Below are 23931 nucleotides of genomic sequence, written 5' to 3' on the forward strand. Positions count from 1 at the left end.
CATGTGGGATCCTTCCGGACCGGGGCACGAACCCGTGTCCCCTGCATCGGCAGGTGGACGCGCAACCACTGCGCCACCAGGGAAGCCCCAGAATTCCTTTCTGATGGCTGGCAGCTGATTGATTCCTCCCTGTGTTCTTCACTGTCTCTAGGCAAATATGCCCCTCACTACATCCAGGGGGTACTCACAAACTTCTGAGTAGTTCCTTACAGCCCTCACTTGACTCCTGATGGGAAAGAACTCCCATCCCTTTCTCCCTGATGGTTTTCTCCAGATGAATTCTTTACCTTTCTTATCAGTGCGGCGGTATGGGGTGGGCTAAAGCTGAAAAGGTTTCACAGTTTTTTGATGGGTCCTCATAGTTGGTCCAGCACTTCACTTCAGGATGAGAAAATATTGGCATCCTCTGAATTAGTTGCCTTTGGGACCTCTGCTAAAATGGAGACAGAGGGGATCCCGTTTTAATATCCTCAGATGATTAAAGTGGGCTTCAGGTATTTCCTTTCTTTCTTTTGATTGTTTCCTTTAAGCCCGTATTTTATCCCCATTATTTCCTTTGACCTGGACAATCTGGGTGTCCCAGAGAGACTTCATGAGGACCACCAGTATTGGTGGTGGTTTGCTGGAGCCCTTCCCACAGACTCTGGGCAGCGACGGAAGGAGTCACAGGTGGCAGGTGTGCCCACACCGGCTCCCGTTCAGTCCCGCCTGCTGGGGAGCTGGGCACCTGTCTGGCAGGACTTGGGAAGCTACCCAGAACCATACCTTCTACCCACTGAAGCACAGCATGATGGCGTTGGAAGACGAATGCTTCAGTAAGCAGTAAACGCTGATTTCTGGCTACGTTAATTTTTCATTTTACAGTCTTTGTGGCCATTCGAGGTGATAAGATTAAGCTGTAAAACCAGATTATCATTCTCCTTTTAATAACTGAATATCAAAGCAGCATTGTTCTCCCTAAGTGCTACACTGGCTTTCCACCTTTCTTGATTTGTTTTCTATCCAGAAGACAACAGCAGATTTTAAAGCATAAGAGAAGTGTTAAAACTAAACGGAACTGGCGAGAGAGAGCTTATGAATAATTAAATCCATCTAGATGTCCTCATAAGAGATCATTTGCTTGGCCTTGGAATCCGTACGCTAGTGAGTAACAAAGAATACAGCTGCTGTACGAGCTCCCAGGAAGCTTCAGCTCTTCACAGGAAGGATGCTCAGTGAGAAGGGAAAAGCAGAAAACTTCCCACACAAATTCTTTGTTCAAAACAATTTAGTTTTATCCCATAGTTTCAGCATGTCAGTAACACAATCTGTTATGTTGCAATTGAATTTTGGAAAGTTCTCAATAAATTTTAAGTCTTAGTCATTATTTCCTGAAGTTTTACTAAATTAGTAACATTGCAGGCTAATGACTCAATTTTGTTCTTATGTCATTGTTCATAGTCTTAATACACATAGATCGTGCCCTATTATATAACATTTAACGTAGGAACATTCATAAGGGACAATTGTGGTTCTAATTCTATATCATTGTTGCTTACTACTTTAAAATGGGAAAGTGGGAGGCTTCATATGATTTCTGTAATTAATTTTAAAACAGCATTTTATATGCTCTTTGGATAAAGATTTTGTTTATATTGGGAAGGGGGGAAAAATCCTAAATGTCTTTTACTCAGAGAGATTTTCATTTTCCAGTTTTATCATTAGGCTACACACAATCACAGTTACTCAGCCAATACTGAGACTCTCTTGCAAGGCTGCCCCACCAGAATATTCCAGTTAAAGGACGTGAGATCTAGTGGAGAGTGTTGTTGTTAGAGCTTTGCTAGATCATAACCTTTCCCACCTATACCTCACCCCCCTCCACACACACAGGCCCACTCCATCACCAGTTCCTAACAAAATTGGGATCTAACTGCTGCTTTCCGGCTTGGCCTTCATCACCTTGGTCCAACCCCACCTCATGTCTCACTGGGACTAGATTGGTGTCAGGTGCCTCCTACATAGAGCAGCTAGAAGAATCCTGTATTTCTTCCTCCTTAAAATCCCTCAGAAGCTGCTCACCGGGAAGAAAATCCCAGCTCAGAGACCTTGCCTGATCTAGCCCTGCCCCCTGCCACCTCATCTCTTAGCCCCTTGGGCTCTCCGTGTTCTCACTCACACTGCCCTCCACCCAAGCTCTTCCCTACCTCAGGGCCTTTGCACGTGTTGTTCCTCAGCCTGGAATGCTCTTCCTCCTGATTTTGAACTCATTGGCTCCTCCTTTTCCCTCGGGGTTAATAAAAATATCTCCCCCTCGGAGAAGCCTTTCTAGCCTCCAATCTCGGACCCTCCTCCTTCCCCGAGTTGTTTCAGTCTCCCTCTTTATTCCCTCATCACATGTCTCCCAATCAGTAATTATCCTATTTATCTCATTGGATGCCTGCTCTGTGACACCAGCAACAGGGTATTCTTTGTTAATTGCCGAATCCCTAGTATGGAGAACAGTGAAAGTCGTATGGAGTCAGTAAATAGTTGTTACGCAGAGGGAAAGAGGGAGGGAGTGAATACGTGTAGCTGCTATGAGTATGGATGGATTTTTCCTATGTAAAATTATTGTTGATCCTGCAGGGCTGTGTATCTTGCCATGTCTTAATTATTTAAAATTGCACTCATATTTTCTCATCAATTTAATATGGTTGCAGTTGATCTGCAAAAGCTATATTTTCAGTCCCAAACCTAAGAGCCTATGACCCTCATTTTCACCCTCTTCTTGCAGAGGATCTCTGGGCTCTAACCCTAACCCTAACTTAATAATATATATGGGGCTGAAATTCAGCCAGAATGCTAAATTAAAATATTGAAAGACTTCAATTTATTGGTAATTAATTAGTGCCTGCCATGACTGTGGCCCCCCCCAAGGATCCCTTCCTCTTCCTTGGGAGGCCCCTGTGGGCACTGCTGGAGTGGGCCAGAGCATCAGGCCTGGATGGCAGCAAGGCGGTGGTGCCCCTGAGAAGGCACTGGGACCCTAGTGAGCAAACACTTGATGCCTATTTGGCACCCCCATGGCTGTAACCACCTGCTGATGCTTCCTCACAGTCGCCCTCATATGGCTACTTTGGGGAACTGCAGCCTCTTCAGTGTTATCATTTCTATTAACGCCTCTTGGAATGTATACCATTTCTGTTTAATACTTTCGTGTTACTTGATCTTTTACCTGCACCTAAAAATGGGACTGTCCTATTTTCCCCAAATATTTATATCATGTTTTCTTTCATCATTGTGTGAGTAAACTCTCTCAAGTAAAAATACTTGAAGTTCTCATGCTGTAGTTTGAATGTGATCTTTTCGGAAAATAATGTCATCATCATTATCACTGTTACTCTTTTCAAACTGTAGTAATAATATCTACAGTAATGATTCTCCTACTAGAGTAAGGATGAACTTGATTTTTAAAATCTAGTGGTTTTAAAGTGTAAGTTCATTTTTAAGAACTTAGCTGACATGGTCAACTGAGAATCAAGGGCACTGTGAATTGCCAGTCAGCTTTCTCTCCACTGCTTTGTTGCGTACTTTAGACTGTTTGCTGTGATGAATCTGAAATCATTCACTTCCCCAAAAAATAATTTGGGTGGGGAGAGCTGATCTTTAACTTTCACTTATTTGGGCTGGCATGTATTTTTTTAACCTCTCTCTTCCTGGTCTCTCCAAATAACACAGAGTACGTTTCCTGATGGGGGGACGTCACGGAGAATTTAAGTTCCTGCCTCCCTCTGGCTATGCCCCTTGCTACGAAGCCTTACTTCCAAAAGAAAAGATGAGATTGGAGCCTGTCAAAGAGTATAAACGGGATGCTGAAGGTGTTCGAGATCTGTTGGGTACCACCCAGTTCCTCTCCCAAGCTTCTTTCATTCCGTGCCCCATAGATACCAGTCAGGTAGGTTTGAGCTGCCAACAGAAGGCAGCCCATGGAGATGATGTAATAGGGTTAAATCCTCCTTGCTGCATTGTCCTTGAAACATTCTTATCATACATTCTACAGAATTGTCGTGATGTGTGAACAACCATTATTCTTCACGTTTCCACCATATGCGTCAATTGAGCTCTTGAAGGATTTTGCAACCAATGAACACGGTTAAGCACTTGCTACATGTAGGGCACGGTACTAGGTTCTGTGAGGCATAGGCAGAAGTGTGACAGTATTCTCTGGGAATGCACAACCAAGTTGAAGAGATAAGAAGCAAATGTGTTATTTTTTTTCGAGTCCAAATGTAATATGCAGAATGATCGATCGTGTACACAAATAAATGCTAGAGACATCCTTTACGCTAGAATGTTTCTAAAAGTCTGTGTAGTTAGAATGGCATTCAGTCAGGACCTTTAGTAAACCTAAATGGGGAGGGGCGTCCAAGGGTGAAGTAACAGGAATGGGATGAATGAGAGCCTGGAAGTAGAAACACAAAATAGGGACAGGTGGCAACGAATATTCTCCTGTGGCTGGATGTTTGGAGGAGGAGGAGCAGGTAGGAGAAGAGTGGGAAGTAAACCTGAAAGCAACAGGGGAGAGCATGGAGGTCTCAGAAGGTGCTGGTAAATGGACATTTTCTTTTTTTTTTTAAACGTCTTTATTGGAGTATAATTGCTTTACAATGGTGTGTTAGTTTCTGCTTTATAACAAAGTGAATCAGCTGTACATAAACATATATCCCCATATCTCCTCCCTCTTGCGTCTCCCTCCCACCCTCCCTATCCCACCCCTCTAGGTGGTCACAAAGCACCGAGCTGATCTCCCTGTGCTATGCGGCTGCTTCCCACTAGCTATCTATTTTACATTTGGTAGTATATATAAGTCCATGCCACTCTCTCACTTTGAAATGGACATTTTCTTTCCCCTCCCAGGGTCTCTGTTTTGAGAGACACACGTTCACACAGTTATGAGGAGGAACGTACAATGTATGATGAGGAGCGTATGATGAGGCTTTCCAGTGCCTCTGCGACGCCAGTGCTATTCACATCACTATTCTAGATGTTAGAGAAAATAAATGTAAAGGCACCTTGTCTCTGAGGCACTTGGGGTAATAGTTTTTAGGAGTATGGCTCTTTTAACCTGTAGATGGTCTCTAGAGTATATTTTCCCATAATATCTCTATGACCCTATTACATTCAGCTCTGTGTGAGTGGTCATGTGTCTGCTTCTTACCTCCTGTAGCTAATGATTGTGAATTCTCATTGTCTAGAAATCACAGTGTCTCTCTGCCTGCTTCACAGAGCCTAGTACAACACCAGGAATGTAGCTGGAGTTGAGAATGTTGATAGGAAAAGAGGTAGGAGTTTGTGAGCCAGAGGTAATCCTAGGAATCAGATCATCTGCTTGCTGTGTATTTTATTTTATTTTTTAAATTTATTTATTTATCTTTGGCTGCATTGGGTCTGTTGCTGCGCGCAAACTTTCCCTAGTTGCGGCGAGCGGGGGCTTCTCCTCGTTGCGGTGTGCAGGCTTCTCACCGCAGAGGCCCCTCTTGCTGCGGAGCACAGGCTCCAGGCGTGCGGGCTCAGTAGCCGTGGAGCACGGGCCTAGTTGCTCCGCGGCATGTGGGATCCTCCCGGACCAGGGCTCAAACCCGTGTCCCCTGCCCTGGCAGGCGGACTCTCAACCACCGCGCCACCAGGGAAGTCCCCTTGCTGTGTATTTTAGATAAGAAGTTTGAGGGCCAAAGAACTAAACTAGCTTTTCTGTGGACACAAGGTGGTTAGTGCCCAAGCAGGGAGAGGTTGTACTCATGGACATGATTCCTACTTCTCTGTGCTGCCCTCCTTACCAAGTTATCAGAGATGTATGTATTACTCAGAAAAGGCTTCCTGGAGGAAGCAAGCCTCAACGAGAGTTCAAAAGAATGAGGGGAAGTTTTGATGAGGGAGGAAAGGAGGGCTGGACCAGAGTGAGAAGAGTTTCTAAACATACAGAATAGAAGATTTGAAAATCAAAGAGTGGAGATAAATCAACAAGCCAGATGAACTTTGATGTCTGGACCCAAAGCTGAATTTGTATAGACCCTGGAATGCGGGAAATGTTGCTGGGAATCAAATAATAAGGAAGTTCTCATTGGAAAGGTGAAATTTATTATTTTGAATGAGACTTTGTAATTTTTTAGAATCTATCAGTCTGTGAAATTATTGTCTAAAGAGAAGTTAAATACAAGATACACAGTCAACTCCATCCTGCTTGGGGCACATCAACCAGTTTGCAGATAAAGTGTTGTTGACTAGATCCCTGTCCTTCAGTGCTACCTGTGTCCAGTGCTTGAAGCACCCCCAGGCCCTTGCTGAGCACTGCAGGGGAGGAGCCCAGCTCCAAGCAGCCTTCCCTGGGGACGTCAGTCTCAGGCCCCAGACACCCAGGAGGCAGTTACCAAGCCAATATTACTCTATCCCAGCTAGTCACCAATTGAGGTCACTGAAATTATGATGTAGGATTGTTTGTGGAGGCTTCTTTCCACATTTCCCCCTTTTGCTGAAGCAAGTGGTTCCTTCACATGGAAATCCCCCTTCAGGCTGTGATTAATTTAAACAGATTATATTAGTTAACCAATAAAACTCAAATACAGTTGTCATTTGTTTACTAATAATTTTCCCCACTTTGCTCCTTATCAAAACATTATCCCAGTTAACTTTGACTTTTCAATAATAAGTTGGTTTTTTTTTAAAAGAGTGTCTTTAGTTGAAAGGCCAATAGTGGTTATGACACATAATCAAAATATTTTATTGCTACTTTTCTCTGTGGTCTCCTTACACATCACTGACTTAATATACTTTTTCTACAAAAAAAAAAAAATACATTTTTTCCATGAGCTCCCCTCCTTGAAAATAATTGGGATTTTTGCAAGTAGTGGAAACACTAATAATCATTATAATAGAGCTAGAATTGTAGGAGCCAGGGAGGTGATACAGAAGGGAAACAGGTCAAGTGTGCAGGCCCTCCTAAAGCAGGGGGCCATTTCTTAGCTCCAGCTGACTAGTTGCCAGGCAAAAGTGTGGGGCCAATGTTAGCAATCTTTCAACTGGTCAAGGGAAATTAGAAATCTGGATTTTTATATGAAATCTCCTATTTCTTAGGAGCTATCAACTAATAAATGAAAATGGTAATAATTAATTGTTTATTGTTATAATTGTAGTAGTAGTAAATTAAAGAAAGAGGGGGGAAAAAGAGAAATTTGAGTCCCCAGTTTGTGACCTTTGTGGAGAGACATGAGCAAGGTACCAGGAAAACACAGAGAAACTTTCCCTGAAGGTACCTGGGGAAGACCTCCAAAAGGTAGTGAGGCATTTGAGCTAACTCCAGAAGGATAAATACTGAGGGAGTTTGTATTAAGACCAGAGCTGGACAGCAGTTAAAGGGGTAAAGACAGATTTTTGCTTAGAAGTTATTGCAGTAGGGGAAAAGGAACTCCACTATAGAGCTGGGGTCAGTTCTGAATACAACACAAACAACTGGGGATTTACAGCCAAGGAGCAGGTTTGGGGTGGGGGTAGGGTGGGCATGTCAGTGATGGACAATTACTAAGAGGAACGTCAGGGGTTGGGATGGATTCTTGCTAAACTGATATAACAGGATTCTTACTGAGGGCAGGTCAGATAGATCTGATATCACCTGGGGGAAGATGGGGGATGGATGAATACGTTTGATCAGACATGGAGGGTGATCACATATCAAGGGTGTAGATTGTCACTAAACTAATTTAGCAAGATTCTAGCTAAAACTGGGATCTTGAGGACAAGGCCCAAGGATCGAGCCTAGTCAGAAATGGCTCAGAAGCACCCATCTAGAGCTTAGTCCAAGGAGAAAGTCTTTGTCATTTGCCATGTGGCATGGGGGTGGGGGGTATACATATTATGTGTATCATGGGGAGTACTAATAAGAATTAAGGTTGCGTGTGCAAGGGCACAGAACTGAGCGACAGTGTGACCTTTGGGGAGAATTTCAGGAGCTTTGAAAGGGTGTATTTGGGAGGACCGACCGTGACGAGAGGACTGAAGAATGGCTCTATATGCTTGGTTAATACATCTAGTCTGTGTCTTGGGAGTGTCAAGGGGCACTTGGAGGTACTCAGGAGGAGAGTGTTTTGATGTGATTGTGTTGTCGTGGGCTCATCACTCTGGCCACAGTGTGAAGAATAGATTGGTGGGGAGTTGGGGAGACCAATTGTAAAGCTCTTGCAATGGTCCAGGTAGAAAATAACGAGGTTGAGTGTCGTAGAGGAGGGGAACCTTCAGAAAGATGATTAGGAAATAAACTTGTTGGATTTTGTGACTGATTCGGTGGTGTTGGTGGGGGATGTAATGCCAAGAGAAAAGACACTAAGATGACTTTATGGTGGGGTCATTCAATGAAAAGAGAAAATACAAATAAGACAAGAAAAAGGTTTTGAAGGAAAGATAGTGAATTCAGCTTTGAATAACATGCTGAGTTCACTTTGGTGGGAAAATCCTGCAGGTAGTTGGAATAGTAGGTCTGAACTTCAGGAGAGACCATGGCTGGAGGCTGGATGGTTAGGAGTGACCATCTACAGGTGGATGAGATCTCCCAAGGAGCGAGTACAGAGGAAGGGGAGATATGGTCCAGGGGAAGCCAAGAGAGGAAGGAATCTCTAGAAGTAGCCCCTCCTGGGTGGTGTGTAGAGAATTCAACTGGGGCACACGATCTGTCTAGATTTTATGACAGATTTCAATACGGTTGATTCTTGCAGTTCTCGCTTCTCACTTATTCCTTTTCCTTTTAGGTTGTTTTACCACCTCACCTAGAGAAGATCCGAGACAGGCTGGCTGAAAACATCCACGAGCTTTGGGGAATGAATAAAATAGAGCTTGGCTGGACTTTTGGCAAGGTATGTGTTTGAGTGGCCGGGCCAGGGTGGAGGGTCGGGTTGCCTTGTTACCTGGAAGCGTTCTTCAAAGACTCAAATGAGAAACAAACCTCATAAGCCCAAACCCACTGGTTCTTACTGACTCCCATCCAGCTCTCACTGAGTACAGCAGCCTTGCTTGGGAGTTTGTTGAACTGCAGTCAGGAGTGCTGGGGAGACCAGCTCGGCACAGACAGACCCAGGAGCCTGTCTCCTTCTTACTCCCAGATGCTGGTCTTTTTCTTCAGGGAATATCGAATGTGGTCAACCCTTAGCTCCTCCTTCAGAGCCTCACATCTCCCTTTCTCTTCAGAAACAGCTGTTCTCTCTGCATGGCTAGTGAAAAGAAGCTGATTCATTGTTGTGAATCTGAATTTGTTTAGTGTGGTTTTCAGATGCATCACTAAGATTAATGGACACGCAGAGGAGGTTAAGGAATCTCTTTCACTAGAAAGCATTTTTCAAAGAGGATGTGAATTGACTTTGTTCTGTGACTTGTGTAAGGTCATGTCTGAAGGCAGAAGAATCTGTGATTCTGAAGCTCCCTACGACCCTGACACGCTCAGATATGCACATTCCAGCTTAGTTACTGAAAGTGTCCCTGCACTCTAGCACTTATATATTGATATAGCTCCCATAAATATTCTCCTTATATATGACCACCTCTTTGCTGTATGCTCTTTTAACACCACAAACCTCTCCTTTGAGAACGAATTACAATTGCAATTGTAAATTTATTTCTATGATGATTGTATTACTACTCCATCAGACTGTATCCTTCATGGGGCTGGGGCTACCCCAGCTCACCATTGAACTCCTAAGGTCTAGCTCACTGCCCACCACATAGTAGACATTCAACAAATGTTTGTGGAATGAATGAATGAATGAGTTAATGTCTGGATCTACACTGTCCAATACAATAGCTATGGTCCACAAGTGGCTACTGAGCACTTAAAATGTGACTAGTCTGAGTTGAGATGAGCTGTAAATGTAAAATACACATTGGATTTTCAAGACTTTCTATGAAAAATAATATAAAATCGCTCAGAAATAATTTCTTATATTAATTACTTGTTAAAATGGTAAGGTTCCAGGTGTATTGGGTTAAGTAAAATACATTATTAAAATTCATTTCACCTGGTTTTTTCGTTTGTTTGCTTTTTTTGTTTTGTTTTGTTTTTGTTTTTTGTTTTCTTTCTTTTCTCATATGGCTACTAGGAAACTTGAAATTACAAATGTGGTTCACATTGGTGGCTGACTTTGTGCTTCTATTGGACAGTGCTGGCCCAGATTCTGTAGTCCTTTATGTTCTGAAGAATGCTACCCTGCGGTGGCACTATGGTTCCATGAGTTTTGGATAGGCAGGAGCATGGCTACCACGTGTAAAATAGCTTCTCTGGGAAAGTATGTTCTGAATGCAGACACTTGACTAGAAGCAATCCACAGAACACAAGCCACTGGCAGGCTGGGGACGGCGTGTATCATTTATTAGATAGAAGATCGTCTCTTTGCCTATCAGCAAATAGCTGTCTTTGTCTTGCCTGATATGAATTACCTGGGCCATGTTTCAAAGTGTGTCCTTTTCTGTTTCCCAGTGTCAGTTGTCAAAACTTAAATTATGTTCTTTCTTATGTTGTCACCTAGATACGGGACGACAATAAAAGACAACACCCCTGCCTTGTCGAGTTTTCAAAGCTGCCTGAAACTGAGAAGAATTATAACCTACAAATGTCAACCGAAACCTTAAAGTGAGTGTTTAATTGAATTGAATTTGGACTAAACAGTGAGGGGATGATTTAATGCCTTATAACTAAACTACAAACCTGTTGTCTCTCGAAAACATGATGCATTCTGACAAATTAGCCAGGATGGGGATTATTCATGCCACGAAAGGATTCAGCATAGTGAATAACACATCTACTATTGTTATTTAGCATATATAGTTCTTTAGAGACCATTTGCTATTTGCCAGGGACAGGGAAAAGGTAGGCAGAAAAAAAAGAAGAGAAACTTAGAATCAAAGGACCAAGTGCCTCTTTTAATTCATGTATAATAAAGGAAAGAAGATAAGGTATATAGTAGGTTCTAGGTCATACTGAAATTGGACAATTTAACCTCTCTAAGTCTCCATTTTCTCATCTACAAAATGAGGATAGTAATAGTTCTTATCTCTATATGATTGTTGTAATGGTTAAATGAGATGATAAATATTTTTTTAAAAAGATAAGGCATTTCTAAAAATGATTGGGAAAACATGGTTTAATTCACAAAAATTCAATTTAAAAGTAACTTTTAGCTTCTCTGTGATCCCACCTGTGGTTTAAACCCTGATTCAGATCTTCATTTTTTTAGCCCCATATTATATCTCCCTTCTCGAATTCCCTTTGTGCTTGTTACCTGTGCTTCTCTGCATTGTATTTCTCTGTCTGATAGTTTGTGCAGAACTTTTTAACACTGTAGTTTTGCTGGCACAGTGATGCTCTGTCAGGTTGCTTTGTCTCATAGGCTCCCCGTATGTGATGTCTTCCATCACACCAACCCTTCTTGAGGATGTGGCGTTGGTACCTCATGGTGTCCAACACAGCTCAAGACACTTTGTACAGGGAGCACGTGGGCAATACTTGCTGACCTCTGGGTTTGCTATTAGGATCCTATCTGTCCTCTGGAATCAGAGAAGCAGGATACAATCCTAGTGCAAATTTATAAACTAGAAAATGTCTCCCAAAGGGGCTATTGACTAACTTTTTGTTGCATTCTTGCTACCATCTAAATCACGAGTTGGCAAACTAAGGTCCATAGGCCAATCTAACCAGCCACCTATTTTGGTAAAAAAAGTTTATTGTAACAAAGACAAGCTCATCAGTTTGTGTATTTTCCATGGCTTTTTTCCCTCTGTAATGGCAGAGGTGAGTAGTTGTAGCAGAGACATAAGGACCACAAAGCCTGAAACGTTTCCTATCTCGCCCTTTACAGAAAAAGTTTGGCAACCTCTGGTCTAAGTGAATGAATATTGTCTGTTTTTATCACTTCAGACACAGGTTAGGGTTCTCACTGTCCTTCACCTTGCAGTTGACCCTTGTTTTTCTCTCTCCGTTACGTCACAGAACCCTCCTGGCCCTGGGGTGCCACATCGCTCATGTTAACCCGGCTGCTGAGGAGGATCTCAAGAAGGTCAAGTTGCCCAAAAAGTAGGTGATCATTTAATGGTCAGAGACTTTAATGCTTCAGTCTGAATTTTTAAACTGGGAGGACAGGAGGACCACATGCACAGAGGCAGGTGACGGCCCCAGATACTTCTAGCGCCAGCTCAGGATGTCTCCACCAGGTACCTAGACTGCCCTGAAACCCCCAGACGGAAGCCGGCTGAAGTAGAGTATTTCCAGTGCTTCTGCCTGGACCTACACTACTATCTACTATCGTTAGTTTTGAGCCAGGAGATGTGGCACTCAGATGGATACGCTGTGTTGGTCTATAAGAATAGCAGTTGGCACGGGAGCTTGAAGATCGTCGGTAGCCACAGCAAAGATTCAGTCCTCTGTCACTGGGCCAACCTTGTAAGTTCCTTGTGGAAATGTGTGTCACTGCCAAGATTTAATTTGGCCCCTAAATCTGCATGTGCCCTCTCCCTCTCGTCCGTGCATTCACCGAGCCATGTGTTCCCACACATTCAGATGCGAGCCCACGGGCGCCTCCCCTGGCTCACTTGCTCACCCGCACATGTGCCAGCCTCGGGTGCCCACGCATTCACACCCAGGTGTCGTAATGACTTATGAACCAAGGCAGTGCCAGCTCTTAATCAAATGCTTATCTTCCCCTTCCTCCCTGTGAAACTCCCAAGCTGCCAAGCTCCACGCTCAGAGGCAGCTCCTGGCGCCGAGAGCAGCTCATCTGAGAGGCAGCAGCTGAGGGGTGGCTGGGGGCAGTGCTCAGCGAACAACACATGTTGACCCTGCCCGAAGTCAGGCATTCCTAGAAGGTGGATGAGGGGCAATATCATGCCTACAGCCCACCTTGTATCTCGCGCTGCTCACAGGTTCTTGGGTCGAGTAGCGCTGGTCTGCAAATCATCACACTTAGGCTCTGGCCCTGGTCTGGGCAGTCCGTGGCCTTGGGGCCCTGGATGCTTCTGGACTCACATTCCCACATGACTGTGGTCATTTACTCTCCTGTGAGTCACTCCACTCAGGGCCCTGCTCCTCTCCACTTACACGATGCGTCTACCTGGACTCACACTGAGCTTTTCCTGTCTTCACGTTATCTATCAAATTACCTATCGAATTACAGACATTTGTGACTCCTGGACTGGACAGCAAACCATGAAGATCACTTCAAGCTCACAAACTCTCTAATGTTATGATTTTTTTAAATTCTCAAAATGAAGGTTTAATTTTCTAAGACTGAGTGATCATTCTTTGCTGATTTGTAAGAAACCGTTTGGCTCAAGGTCCCGTCCTTGCCAATGTGGTCATAACCTTTTGTGCTTTTGAAGCGAGACAAAGCAGCTTCGGGTGATGTTACATTACACTGACTGTGCCCATCGTTTGTAGGGCAGAGTAGTTTTCTTAGGAATAAGGATGGATTTGCACAGACCATCCACTTTCTCCAACAGTCGCCTTAATCTGTGACATGCATTGGCAAAAAGGATGGTGGATGAGGGTCTTCCTCTAAAGACTTGAGATAGAGCTGAGCTGTCCATTCTTCCAAAGAGAATCTGTGACTGTAGCCTTATTTTCCTAGTGTTCTGACACTGTGCTATTGGTCTAAAATCAGGAATGGGGGAGTCGTGCAGTTCTGTTCAAAATATATATTTTCCATTCACTTGTAGCTACATGATGTCCAATGGCTATAAGCCAGCCCCTTTGGATTTGTCTGATGTGAAGCTGTTACCTCCTCAAGAAATTTTAGTGGATAAGCTTGCAGAAAATGCACACAATGTTTGGGCAAAAGACAGAATAAGACAAGGATGGACCTATGGCATTCAACAGGTAAGAAGTGCTGGGTCCGGCCTGCTGGAGAAGCCAGGAGATGTGCTCATGCATTAAAATGCCATTTTGCTTTGGTGGGTATTAGATTGGAAGGTGGAGGTTGCCCTTGCACTCTGTTCCTCATGCCTCAGCACATTCATTATTTATAGAATCATGGGACTGGATGGAATTTGTAATGGTCACATTGATATGAACTCCAGGCATAATTCCAGTTTTTCAGCAATGGATAGGCTTACCTTTCCTTTGTTAGTCTGGTTCACTTGTGATCATGTTGCCCTGTGTCTATGGCCGCTGGCTGCATCTTCTGTCATTCCCCGTCTTGTTGCTTGCCTCACGGGGTGCTGAGCTTTCATGCACTCTCCAAGACCAAGGTAAGGCTCACATAAATCAATGTCACAGCTCAGCAGTATTTCTGGGATGGTCCCAAGTATCTACCACTGAAGGGGAAAAGGAGGGGAAGCTAGCCCAGGAGAGAGGCAGACCAGCCCACCAAGAAGCCTGTGTCCCCTTAACTTCAGTCCACAGGGCCAAGATTCTTGGGCAGGGTTCTTAGTTTATCCAGAGGCAGCCTGCGAGCCCAGCAAGGAATTAAGTGGAGTTTAGAACCAGGGTTCGGCCCAAACCACCTGGTACACCTCTCACTCTGAAATGCCCCCCTCATCTCAGTAAGTACCGGGCTCAGTATCAGGGAAGTTCAAGGACAGCTGTGTGCACACGTGTTCATTCATTCCTGAGCCTCCAAACCTGCACGCGTCTGGAACCAAGAAGACCACAACTATGGAAACTGTGGCAGGGAAGGGAGTTGGGGGTTCAAAACAGCATGTTAGGTTATGATGACTTGTCACTGCTCTTGTCATTATTGTCTTCTTAGTCCCCATTAAGGAACCGAGGAGGACTGTAATAGAAATATGTGCCTACTACAATGAAGTGGCCCCACTGCGGCTCTGCCACCTTTTCAGATGTTTCTCTGTGAGCAGAGATGTCTATTAAGAACTGTTGGGACTTCCCTGGTGGCACAGTGGTTAAGAATCTGCCTGCCAATGCAGGGGACACAGGTTCGAGCCCTGGTCCGGGAAGATCCCACACGCCACGGAGCAACTAAGCCAGTGTGCCACAACTACCAAGCCTGCGCTGTAGAGCCTGCGAGCCACAGCTCCTGAGCCCGTGTGCCACAACTATTGAAGCCCGCATGCCTAGAGCCCGTGCTCCACAACAAGAGAAGCCACCGCAATGAGAAGCACACACACCGCAACGAGGAGAACCCCCCGCTCACCGCAACTAGAGAAAGCCCGCGCGCAGCAACAAAGACCCAATGCAGCCAAAAATAAATTTAAAAAAAATAAAAATAAAAAGAATCTGTTGTGAGGAGGCCATAACTGTTTGAATCATGGCATGATCTTTCATAAGGGAATAGTTACGCAAACCCCCATCTGCCTTGCCTTGGGAATGGAGGTTTCTAACCAATTTCATGACACTTCATTTTATTCACAGGCTGGCATTATTGAAATGGGTTTTTTACTGCTAGTTTTGAATGTTAGTACACATTTTCCATTTATACTCATTTAATCTTGAAGCGGCAACTATGTACATTGGTAAATATCAAGGCACTGGGAGAAGAGCTAGCAGACTCACCCAAGGAAACCAGGACAGTTGCTGGGAATATGTGAGTGGGGCAAGCTCTTTGTAAAGATGATAATGCATTCTCTCAGCATCCCTTTTCTCTGGCTTCACATAGGATTTAAAGAACAAAAGAAACCCCCGTCTGGTGCCATATGCGTTATTGGATGAGCGTACCAAGAAGTCAAATAGGGACAGCCTTCGTGAAGCTGTTCGGACTTTTGTTGGTTACGGCTATAACATTGAGCCATCAGACCAAGAACTAGGTAATCAGTGGAGATTGTTCACTCTGGCCCCAGTTTACTAAACAGGTCTTCTTCTGGTGGAATGCTAACTTTCAACAGGTCTAACTTGCACTATTAGAAATGCTGGTGGTGCTAAAGAGTGCTAAACTCAATGGTGTATTTTAGAAGTGGGGGGAGGGAGGAGGGGCCATGTTGATAATAAAGCAGTGTCCCATTGACAGATGTTTCTGTAACGAGCACGTCTGTGACATAATCCCACAGGGAATAAGCTATCCTCCAGCATAGCTGAGCTTTTCAGGATATTTGGTCACCAAACCAAGTTACCTTTATTTCTCTTGTTTTCCAAACATGTGAATATCAGCTTACTTTGGGGCCAGGTAATGTCATCTCTATATTGAATTCTAGCACTGATTAAGATCACCAGCTTATGATTATTTAACATGTCACTGCCATCTCATACCCCAGGGGATACCATAGGCTAGTGGGGCAGTAAAACACGGTTTAAGGGGATGGATTTGGAGGAAGACAGACCTGGGTTCAAATCTTTGCTCTCCTTGGTTTATGGGCTCTAAGACCTTGAACAGGTGAACCTCTCTGAGCCTCAATTTCTTCATCGGTAAAAGGAAGACAATAATACTGATTTCATAGGATTATTGTGAGGAAAAGCTGAGATTTAGTTTCTGCTGCAAAGCAATCACTCACTGAATGGTAGCTTGTATTGTTATTATGATACGATGATGATAGTGATGATGATATTATGAACAGAATGCTGTACCGGCTAGTAGGAGGTCTGTCATCAGCCTTTGTTGTTGAAAGTCTTTTGAGGAAGTGCTCCCTAAATATTAAACCTATGTTCTCTCTCTCTACTCCCTTTTCTTCTCGATAGCTGACCCAGCTGTGGAGAAAGTCAGCATAGACAAGATCCGCTTTTTCCGGGTAGAGCGCTCTTATGCGGTGAGATCTGGAAAGTGGTATTTTGAGTTTGAGGTGGTGACCGGAGGAGACATGCGTGTCGGCTGGGCCAGGCCAGGCTGTCGGCCTGACATTGAGCTGGGGGCCAATGACCAAGCCTTTGTGTTTGAAGGCAGCAGGGTGAGTCTGGCCGGTGTCCGCACGTCCTCAGTCCGGGTTTTTCTGCTTCAAATATTTCCCCAGAAGTGAAAAGTGCTGAGTATCTGGATCTCTGGCTTCAAAAGGGAGGAGCCGCCACACTGGCTAATTGAGACGATAGAATGATCATCACTTAGTGTTTGTCCCTTCACTCTTTCCTCTGGAGAAGGGGAGGGCCGCACACTCTCATCCTTTCCATAGTCAGCTCCGTATCTGCCTTGCCTCTGAGCCCATGTTCCCCTCTGCAGGGGAGCCTCACAGAACACTGTGCAGCCAGTATGAGGGAAAATGTTACCACTTTGTCTTAGAGGGAGCTCGGCTTGTTTTCATAGCTGATTAGGTATTGGGAGACTCAGGCCACCTTTTCTGATGAGCCTTGTATATCTTGGTTTCATTCGTCTGTAGATATAGACCACTTCTCCCTGTGAGTTGTCCTTGGTAGAAAGGGAAGTGCCTTGTAGAAACCAGGTACCCACTGCCCATTAGGAGAAGTTATTCATGGGGTCATTGCTCCAGGAGTACAGGGCCCTCTAGGCTAGGCCCTCCATTTCTCTAAGCCCTCGCTCTTGTTTTCTAGGGCCAGCGTTGGCATCAAGGGAGTGGGTATTTTGGACGGACCTGGCAGCCAGGAGATGTGGTTGGATGTATGATTAACCTGGATGATGCCTCAATGATCTTCACGTTGAATGGGGAGTTGCTGATCACCAACAAAGGCTCTGAGCTTGCCTTCGCTGACTACGAGATTGACGACGGTAAATCCACCAGCTTTCCCCCCTTCCACCTCCACGAGATGAAGGGAAATCCAGGGAGCAGGGTGAGATCTTCTACCTCCTCACTTAGGACACACTGACCTTTACAGATTTGAAACCCTGGTGGTGAAGATGAGATCTTAGACTATCATTTTTGAAGGATCAAGACAAAAAATAGTGATAGTTGATGTGTGCAGTGTAAATGTAAGTCTGAACTTGCCGAGAGACTGACCAAGGGGCTCTCCTCTAATCCCCTGCCCTGTACCTTGGCATGGTAAGGTACCTCACGTTTCCCGGTATCACAGAGGAAATGCTAATTGCATGTGGACTAATATCCCTGGCAGGAGAGAAAAGTTGGTGAGTTAAAGAATTATCCTCATATTCTGAATTGAATTGTCAGTCTGAATGTCTGTGTGATTGAACTTGATGCTTTGATGAGAATCCCTGAAACACAGAAGTTTGACTTAGCTGTTCCCGCGAATGAAATAGAATTTATTTTGAAAGTCAAGCGTGCTATGAAACCCAAGCACAGTTGCACTTGTTAATAGCCGTGAATAGACTGCAGTCAGGGCTGTGCTTCCAGCTACACAAAGGAGCGATGGGCGCTTCTTATTTCCCATCTACAGAGCTACGTTATGTACCACCCAAGGCTGTTGGCACCAGGAGAAGGGCCACTGGACTGTGAGTTCGCTGACTCGCTCCTAACAAACTGTGTGGCTCCCAGACAGGCTTGGCTTGACTTCTCTGGGCTTTGCCTCTTTCATCTGTACCAGAAAACAGGAGGATAGACTGCATGAGTGCCAACATCCTTCTCAGCTGTAAAATTCTATGGCATGGCAGTGTGACTTAATACCAGCTGTGATCACACCCCTGTGCTTGGTGCTTTGCCACTCTCTGCTGCTTCAGTAAAGATGAGAAGGAGGCAGGGAGGTCGAGAGGAAAAGAGGCTGCTCTGGGTCAGGAGGCCTGGTTTCCTGTCCTGCCTCTGCCCTTCCCATCTGTGACATCTCGGGTTGACTTTATTTAAATGTCTTTTTACCTCATTTCTCCCTCTGCAAATGATTAGGGTTCCTGGTGGCTTTAAATTTCTGAGACTTTACAAAAAGAAACAGTCCTCCCTCCCCACCCTGAAAGTTAAAAAAGATAAAACTGCACAGGCAAGAGCAACAAAAATACATGAATATGTTTTGGGGTTTTTTTGTTTTTTGGGGGTTTTTTTGGTGGTACGCAGGCCTCTCACTGTTGTGGCCTCTCCCGTTGCGGAGCACAGGCTCCGGACGCGCAGGCTCAGCAGCCATGGCTCACGGGCCCAGCCGCTCCGCGGCATGTGGGATCTTCCCGGACCGGGGCACGAACCCATGTCCCCTGCATCGGCAGGCGGACTCTCAACCACTAGCGCCACCAGGGAAGCCCATGGGTATGTATTTTTAATACATATAAAATATTATGTATTTACAATGTGCTTTACAAATCACTTTCACACTTTTTGCAGACATCTATTATCTGCAACGTGCATATCCAACTGTACCTTAAAAGAGCTTTAAAGATTTTTCTAAGAGCCACGTATTTGGGGTAATAGAAAAGTTGCAAATCCACGTATTTTCCTAGAAAGACAGGATGACTGAAGCCAGATGGGGTCATATTTTAATGCCTTCTAAAAAGGTTTAAAATCAAAGTTTTGAAAAATATGTTTTTGGAAACAACTGGGAAAGATGTTGCCAGCAGAAAGAATGGTTTATGCACTGGTTCAGAGGCAAAGAGGGGGAAATCATGACGGTGGGCATGAGGGCAGTGGAGAAGAGCATCCTCTGGCACTGCTCTTTGGAAACAGATATTTACCAAGTACCCATCACAGGCAGTGCTCTCTTCACGGGGCGGGAGGAGAACGAAGAATTAGAAGATTCAGATTCATCCCCAAGGAGAGTAGCTCCCTGGAGTAGGAAGAGTCCAAAGACCAGAGACCTTGTTATGGCTCCCCTGAGTGTAGATTCGGGGAGGTTACTTGTCTATGAGACTTTGGCTCAGCATAAGGAGGAGACAAGACTCTTGTCTATGTGCAGAGTTCTAAGAATTCTGTAAAGTCTAAAGCCTTGCTACTCAAAAGTGTGGTCCAGTTGTTATAAATGCAGAGTCTCAGACCCCATGCCTGTCCTACTGATTCAGAAACTGCATTCAGACAAGACACTCCGGTGGTTCCCACGCACTTTAAAGTATGACAAGCAGTGGTCTAAAGTATACACAAATGTAAATAGTAGCAAAATTAAGGAGTTCATTTTCTAGTTGGAAAAATAAATAAGATGAAAATATGGAAAGGTAACTACCAATGCGAAGCGGTGGGTTATGACCAATGCAAGATGAAAATTCTATAGGAATGGGATTGGAACTGAAGGTTAAATAAAAAATATGAGCTGTCTACCTCTGAGGAGAAGGGTCTTCTTCTAAGGGGATGTGAGTCGAGTAATAGTGTGGAATCAGGAGACTGCAGGAAAGAGTGATGATACATTTTGGAAGATTTGTGTATGGAATTTACAGAAGATGAAGGTGGAAAGAACAAGAAGGTGCAGATTATAGCCTCCAACATCAAGACTTGCTTTTTTTATTCAAAAAACTTTATTTATTGTCTAATCTGGGCCCAGCATCCTTGGACTCCACTCTCTATGACATGGGGAGCTGTCCTAGGGTTTGTGCAGAAGAACACTGTAAAGAAGAGGGATGTTTTAGGAGAACTCTGTATTTAGAGATCATCTGTGCTGTAATGAAAGAGATGCCTCATAGACCTTTTGTGTACAGAGACATGATTTAACCTTCAGAATAACTGAGTCTGTTATTAGCACTCTGTTTTATAATAAAATTGTACTGTACTGTGTTAACACACTGTACTGTAGTATTGTATCGCACTTTAATCACACAGAGACAAGATAATTGGGAGGCTCTTTCAGTTCTGTGAAGGCTCGGGAGTCAGAGGAAGGGCAGTTGAAAGGGAGTCTGCATGCTTTTCTTTGATGACAATAACCCCGAGGCCTAGAATCACCATATAGCATCTCTCTATTCTCTGCATAAAGTGGAAGGAGGCAGCAATTCTTGCCTTGAGCTGTTAGGAAAAGCATCTGTTGAAAATAAAACATTTTGTGTATTATAGCCCCATATCAAGCAAAATCCCTTATATGTTTGTGTTCTGGTCACCAGCACCCCAGCCTTGATGCAGGCCTTTTACCCCAGAGGGAGTTGTGCTGTGCGAAGTTTTTAGTCCTTTGGGGGAAGGAATGGGGGCAGGCACTACAATTCGTGGCTGGTTTTTTTCCTCTGGGTTATTTATAAGTTGTCATCTCCATCCTCTCCTGTATCATAGATGATCTACTCTTATCGGCCTCATTAGAATTTTCCTAATCATTGTTCCCTGGCCTGGACCATCACAGCTCACAGTGTTATCACTAAAAGGCATCTGGAAGCTCAGAAGCTTCCACGGTGAAACCTTTGCTATTAGTGTTCTCTTTTATCCCATTTAAAGGAAAGGAAGAGAAAGTTCTGCACATGGTGCCAGATCTCAGAACATGCTGTCTGGAAGAGGCTTCAGAGCTGGTGTCCTGTTCTGCCTGTACCAGGCACTCCCCTGGGGCACCTCCTGCCTCGCTCCAGCTTCAGCGTCTGCAGGAGCAGCCTCCCAGGCTCTTCCTGCCACTGGCCTGTCAGGGTTTAACAGACCCCCCAGCTCTGCTGGCAGCTCTTCCGTAGGCAGCAGATGAAACTTCCTTGTGGGCAGTGTCGCCGCCATCTGCGCACAGACACACTGGTACCCAAGCTTCCCCTGTCATTCTCTCCCCGGATGGGTGCTATGGCAGGGGAACGTGGCCTCTTGTTTCCTGTGTTTTCTACAAGGCTTGTGACCATCTTAGTGCTATCCCCGAACACCATCTTTGTAAGGCTTAGAAAATTAATGGGTAAAACATGAGCTGCTGGATTGAGACTCTCAGAAACAGCCCAGGGATGGTCTGGGCAGTCATTTAACCACCTCTTCCCAAGATCTGAGTCTTTCCATTAGTGGGAGTGATTTGCTCTCATGTCTTTCTTCAACTTGAAATGTACTAAAAATGGATCCATGGTTGGGATTGTGTAAATTATTGGTTTCTTTCATGCCCCTGAATTATAAAAAGATGACCTCCTGGCTGACTCTCCTCCTAATCACAAAGCCATATGAGGCCTTGTGATTCAAAGTTTATCAGAACCTGGGGTCCTCTGCAGGATTTAAATGCGTGTGTTCTTGACATACCTTTCCTAGAACAGGAATTCTATGCACATCTAGGTTCCAAGTAAGGCCATTTGCAGATTTTCTCCTCAAACCTCTCAATGATGTCAGCATAATTACTTCTACTAGGCCGCATGTAGGGACGGAGTACTGCTTTTCCCCTTTATTTTTCCGTTTTCTTACTTGTCCAGTCTCATTTGAAGCTAGGGATTAATTGAGTTGTGTGCAAAGTGCAAATCCTTGTGTGTGCACGACATTGTTCACAGTAATGCCAAGTGGCCTTACCAAGTGGATCTGTCCATCCAGATCAATTCCAGGGAGCCATGTGGCCACTTGAAGAAGGCAGCCCTTCTCCTCCAAGGGGCCTGGAGTGCTTTGTGGTTGTAGGTCTCCAGCTGCCTGATCTAGAGGCAAACTAATCAACTACATGACACTTAGGAAAATCATCTGAAAAGTGAAGGAAGAGTTCATCACAAAGCCAGTCACTGGAGATAAGAATTAGAAAGCAGTCATCTGGGCCTCAGTCCCCATTGCTTGCTCTGGACTGCTCTCAGGAAGCCTCGTTCACATGCTGGCTCCACATACTTACCAAGAGACAGAACTTGAGCAAGTTATCAACTTGCTAGGCCTCAGTTTCCTCATCTGTAAAATGGGCACAATAATAAGCTAAATCTGTAGAGCACTGAGCCCAGGGCCTGACACCTAGAAAGTACTCGATAAATATTAGCTGGTAGGGTTTATCATCATTGTTCCCCCTTATCTGTCTATCAAGCAGAGTTATCAAGTTACATGAAGTTGTAACTCCTCAAGTAAAGAAGTTATGGAAATGGAGCAGAGTCTCTCCACCAGGTGGAGGGAGCTGATTAAATGTATCCAGTTTTCAAGTATTCTTCCCCAGGAGAAAGTGCTGGTGGCTTGTGAGGATGTAGCTTTGCTCTCGGTCCTTTCTGGAGTTTCTCTTTTCTGGCTCAAGCCTGGGATTTAGCTTCTCGTCTGCTGCTGTACAGAGCTGTCCCCGCTGTGCCCACTTAGTCCCGAGGAGGTCCCTGACACTCCCTCCTGTTGCTTTGACATCCCCGACTTTGGTTTCAGAGTCTGTTTTCAGTCAGTGTTCAGCTCTCCCCCACAGAGATGGCTTCTGCCTCAGAGGGACAGCGCTCTGCTCTGTGATGCGTACAGCCCTCTGCCCTAGGACATAACTGCTGTTTAAATCTGGGGCATTCACCCCCTGTAACCTTCACCCCCTCTCTTGCACACTGACTGTCAGCTGGTCTGTGAGTCAGAGGGTGTGGGATCTTTTCCCATTTTGTCACTTGCCCTTCTTACAACCTTGGTCAAGTCTGTTAGCTCCTCAAACCTTCAGATTTATCTTCAACAAAGTACTGTCCCCTCTGTTGATGGCTTAGGAACAATGAGGAGCCCAAGTTCCTTAGAAAAAAGACCTCATGCAGATATGACCTTTCTTCCTTTCTGCATACATCTTGCATTGTCAGGGGGTCTATAACTAGGAAGTCATTGATATGATCTGGGTTATTCAGAAGTCCTCATTGTTTTCGAATCTGCTGCTTACTTATCCCATCATTCAAGTTTTTGGAGAAGAAAGGGGAAGAGAGACTTTCTTATTTTTTATTGATTTTATTGAAGTATAGTTGATTTACAATGTTGTGTTAATTTCTGCTGTACAGCAAAGTGATATATACATTCTTTTTCATATTCTTTTCCATTATGCTTTATCACAGGATATCAAATATTGTTCCCTGAATGTTTATCCATTCTATATATAATGGTTTGCATCTGCTAATCCCAAACACCCAAATATCCCTCCCCCACCCCTACCCCTTGGAAACAAGTCTGTTCTCTATGTCTGTGAGTCTGTTTCTGTTTCCTAAATAAGTTCATTTATGTCATATTTTAGATTCCACATATAAGTGATATCATATGATATTTATTTGTCTTTCTCTGTCTGACTTCACTCCCTATGATAATCTCTAGGTCCATCCGTTTTGCTGCAAATGGCATTATTTTATTCTTTTTTATGGCTGAGTAATATTCCATTGTATATATGTATCACATCTTCTTTATCCATTCATCTGTCGATGGACA

At 44.4% G+C, this 23931-nt stretch overlaps 1 protein-coding gene across 12 annotated transcripts in view; it reads left to right on the forward strand.

The window, feature by feature from the left end:
- RYR3 (ryanodine receptor 3) overlaps positions 1–23931 on the forward strand; it is a 570442-nt gene that overhangs the window by 344127 nt on the left and 202384 nt on the right. For all 12 annotated transcript variants that reach the window (XM_055088336.1, XM_055088341.1, XM_055088340.1 and 9 more), the window contains 8 exons: positions 3700–3916; positions 8757–8861; positions 10524–10627; positions 11984–12067; positions 13705–13864; positions 15600–15747; positions 16613–16818; positions 17414–17588. In XM_055088336.1, coding sequence (XP_054944311.1) covers positions 3700–3916; positions 8757–8861; positions 10524–10627; positions 11984–12067; positions 13705–13864; positions 15600–15747; positions 16613–16818; positions 17414–17588 — 1199 coding nt within the window. The remainder of the gene's footprint in view (positions 1–3699; positions 3917–8756; positions 8862–10523; positions 10628–11983; positions 12068–13704; positions 13865–15599; positions 15748–16612; positions 16819–17413; positions 17589–23931) is intronic.

The sequence above is a fragment of the Physeter macrocephalus genome, chromosome 11 (genome assembly GCF_002837175.3).
Source record: "Physeter macrocephalus isolate SW-GA chromosome 11, ASM283717v5, whole genome shotgun sequence".
Taxonomy (NCBI): domain Eukaryota; kingdom Metazoa; phylum Chordata; class Mammalia; order Artiodactyla; family Physeteridae; genus Physeter; species Physeter macrocephalus.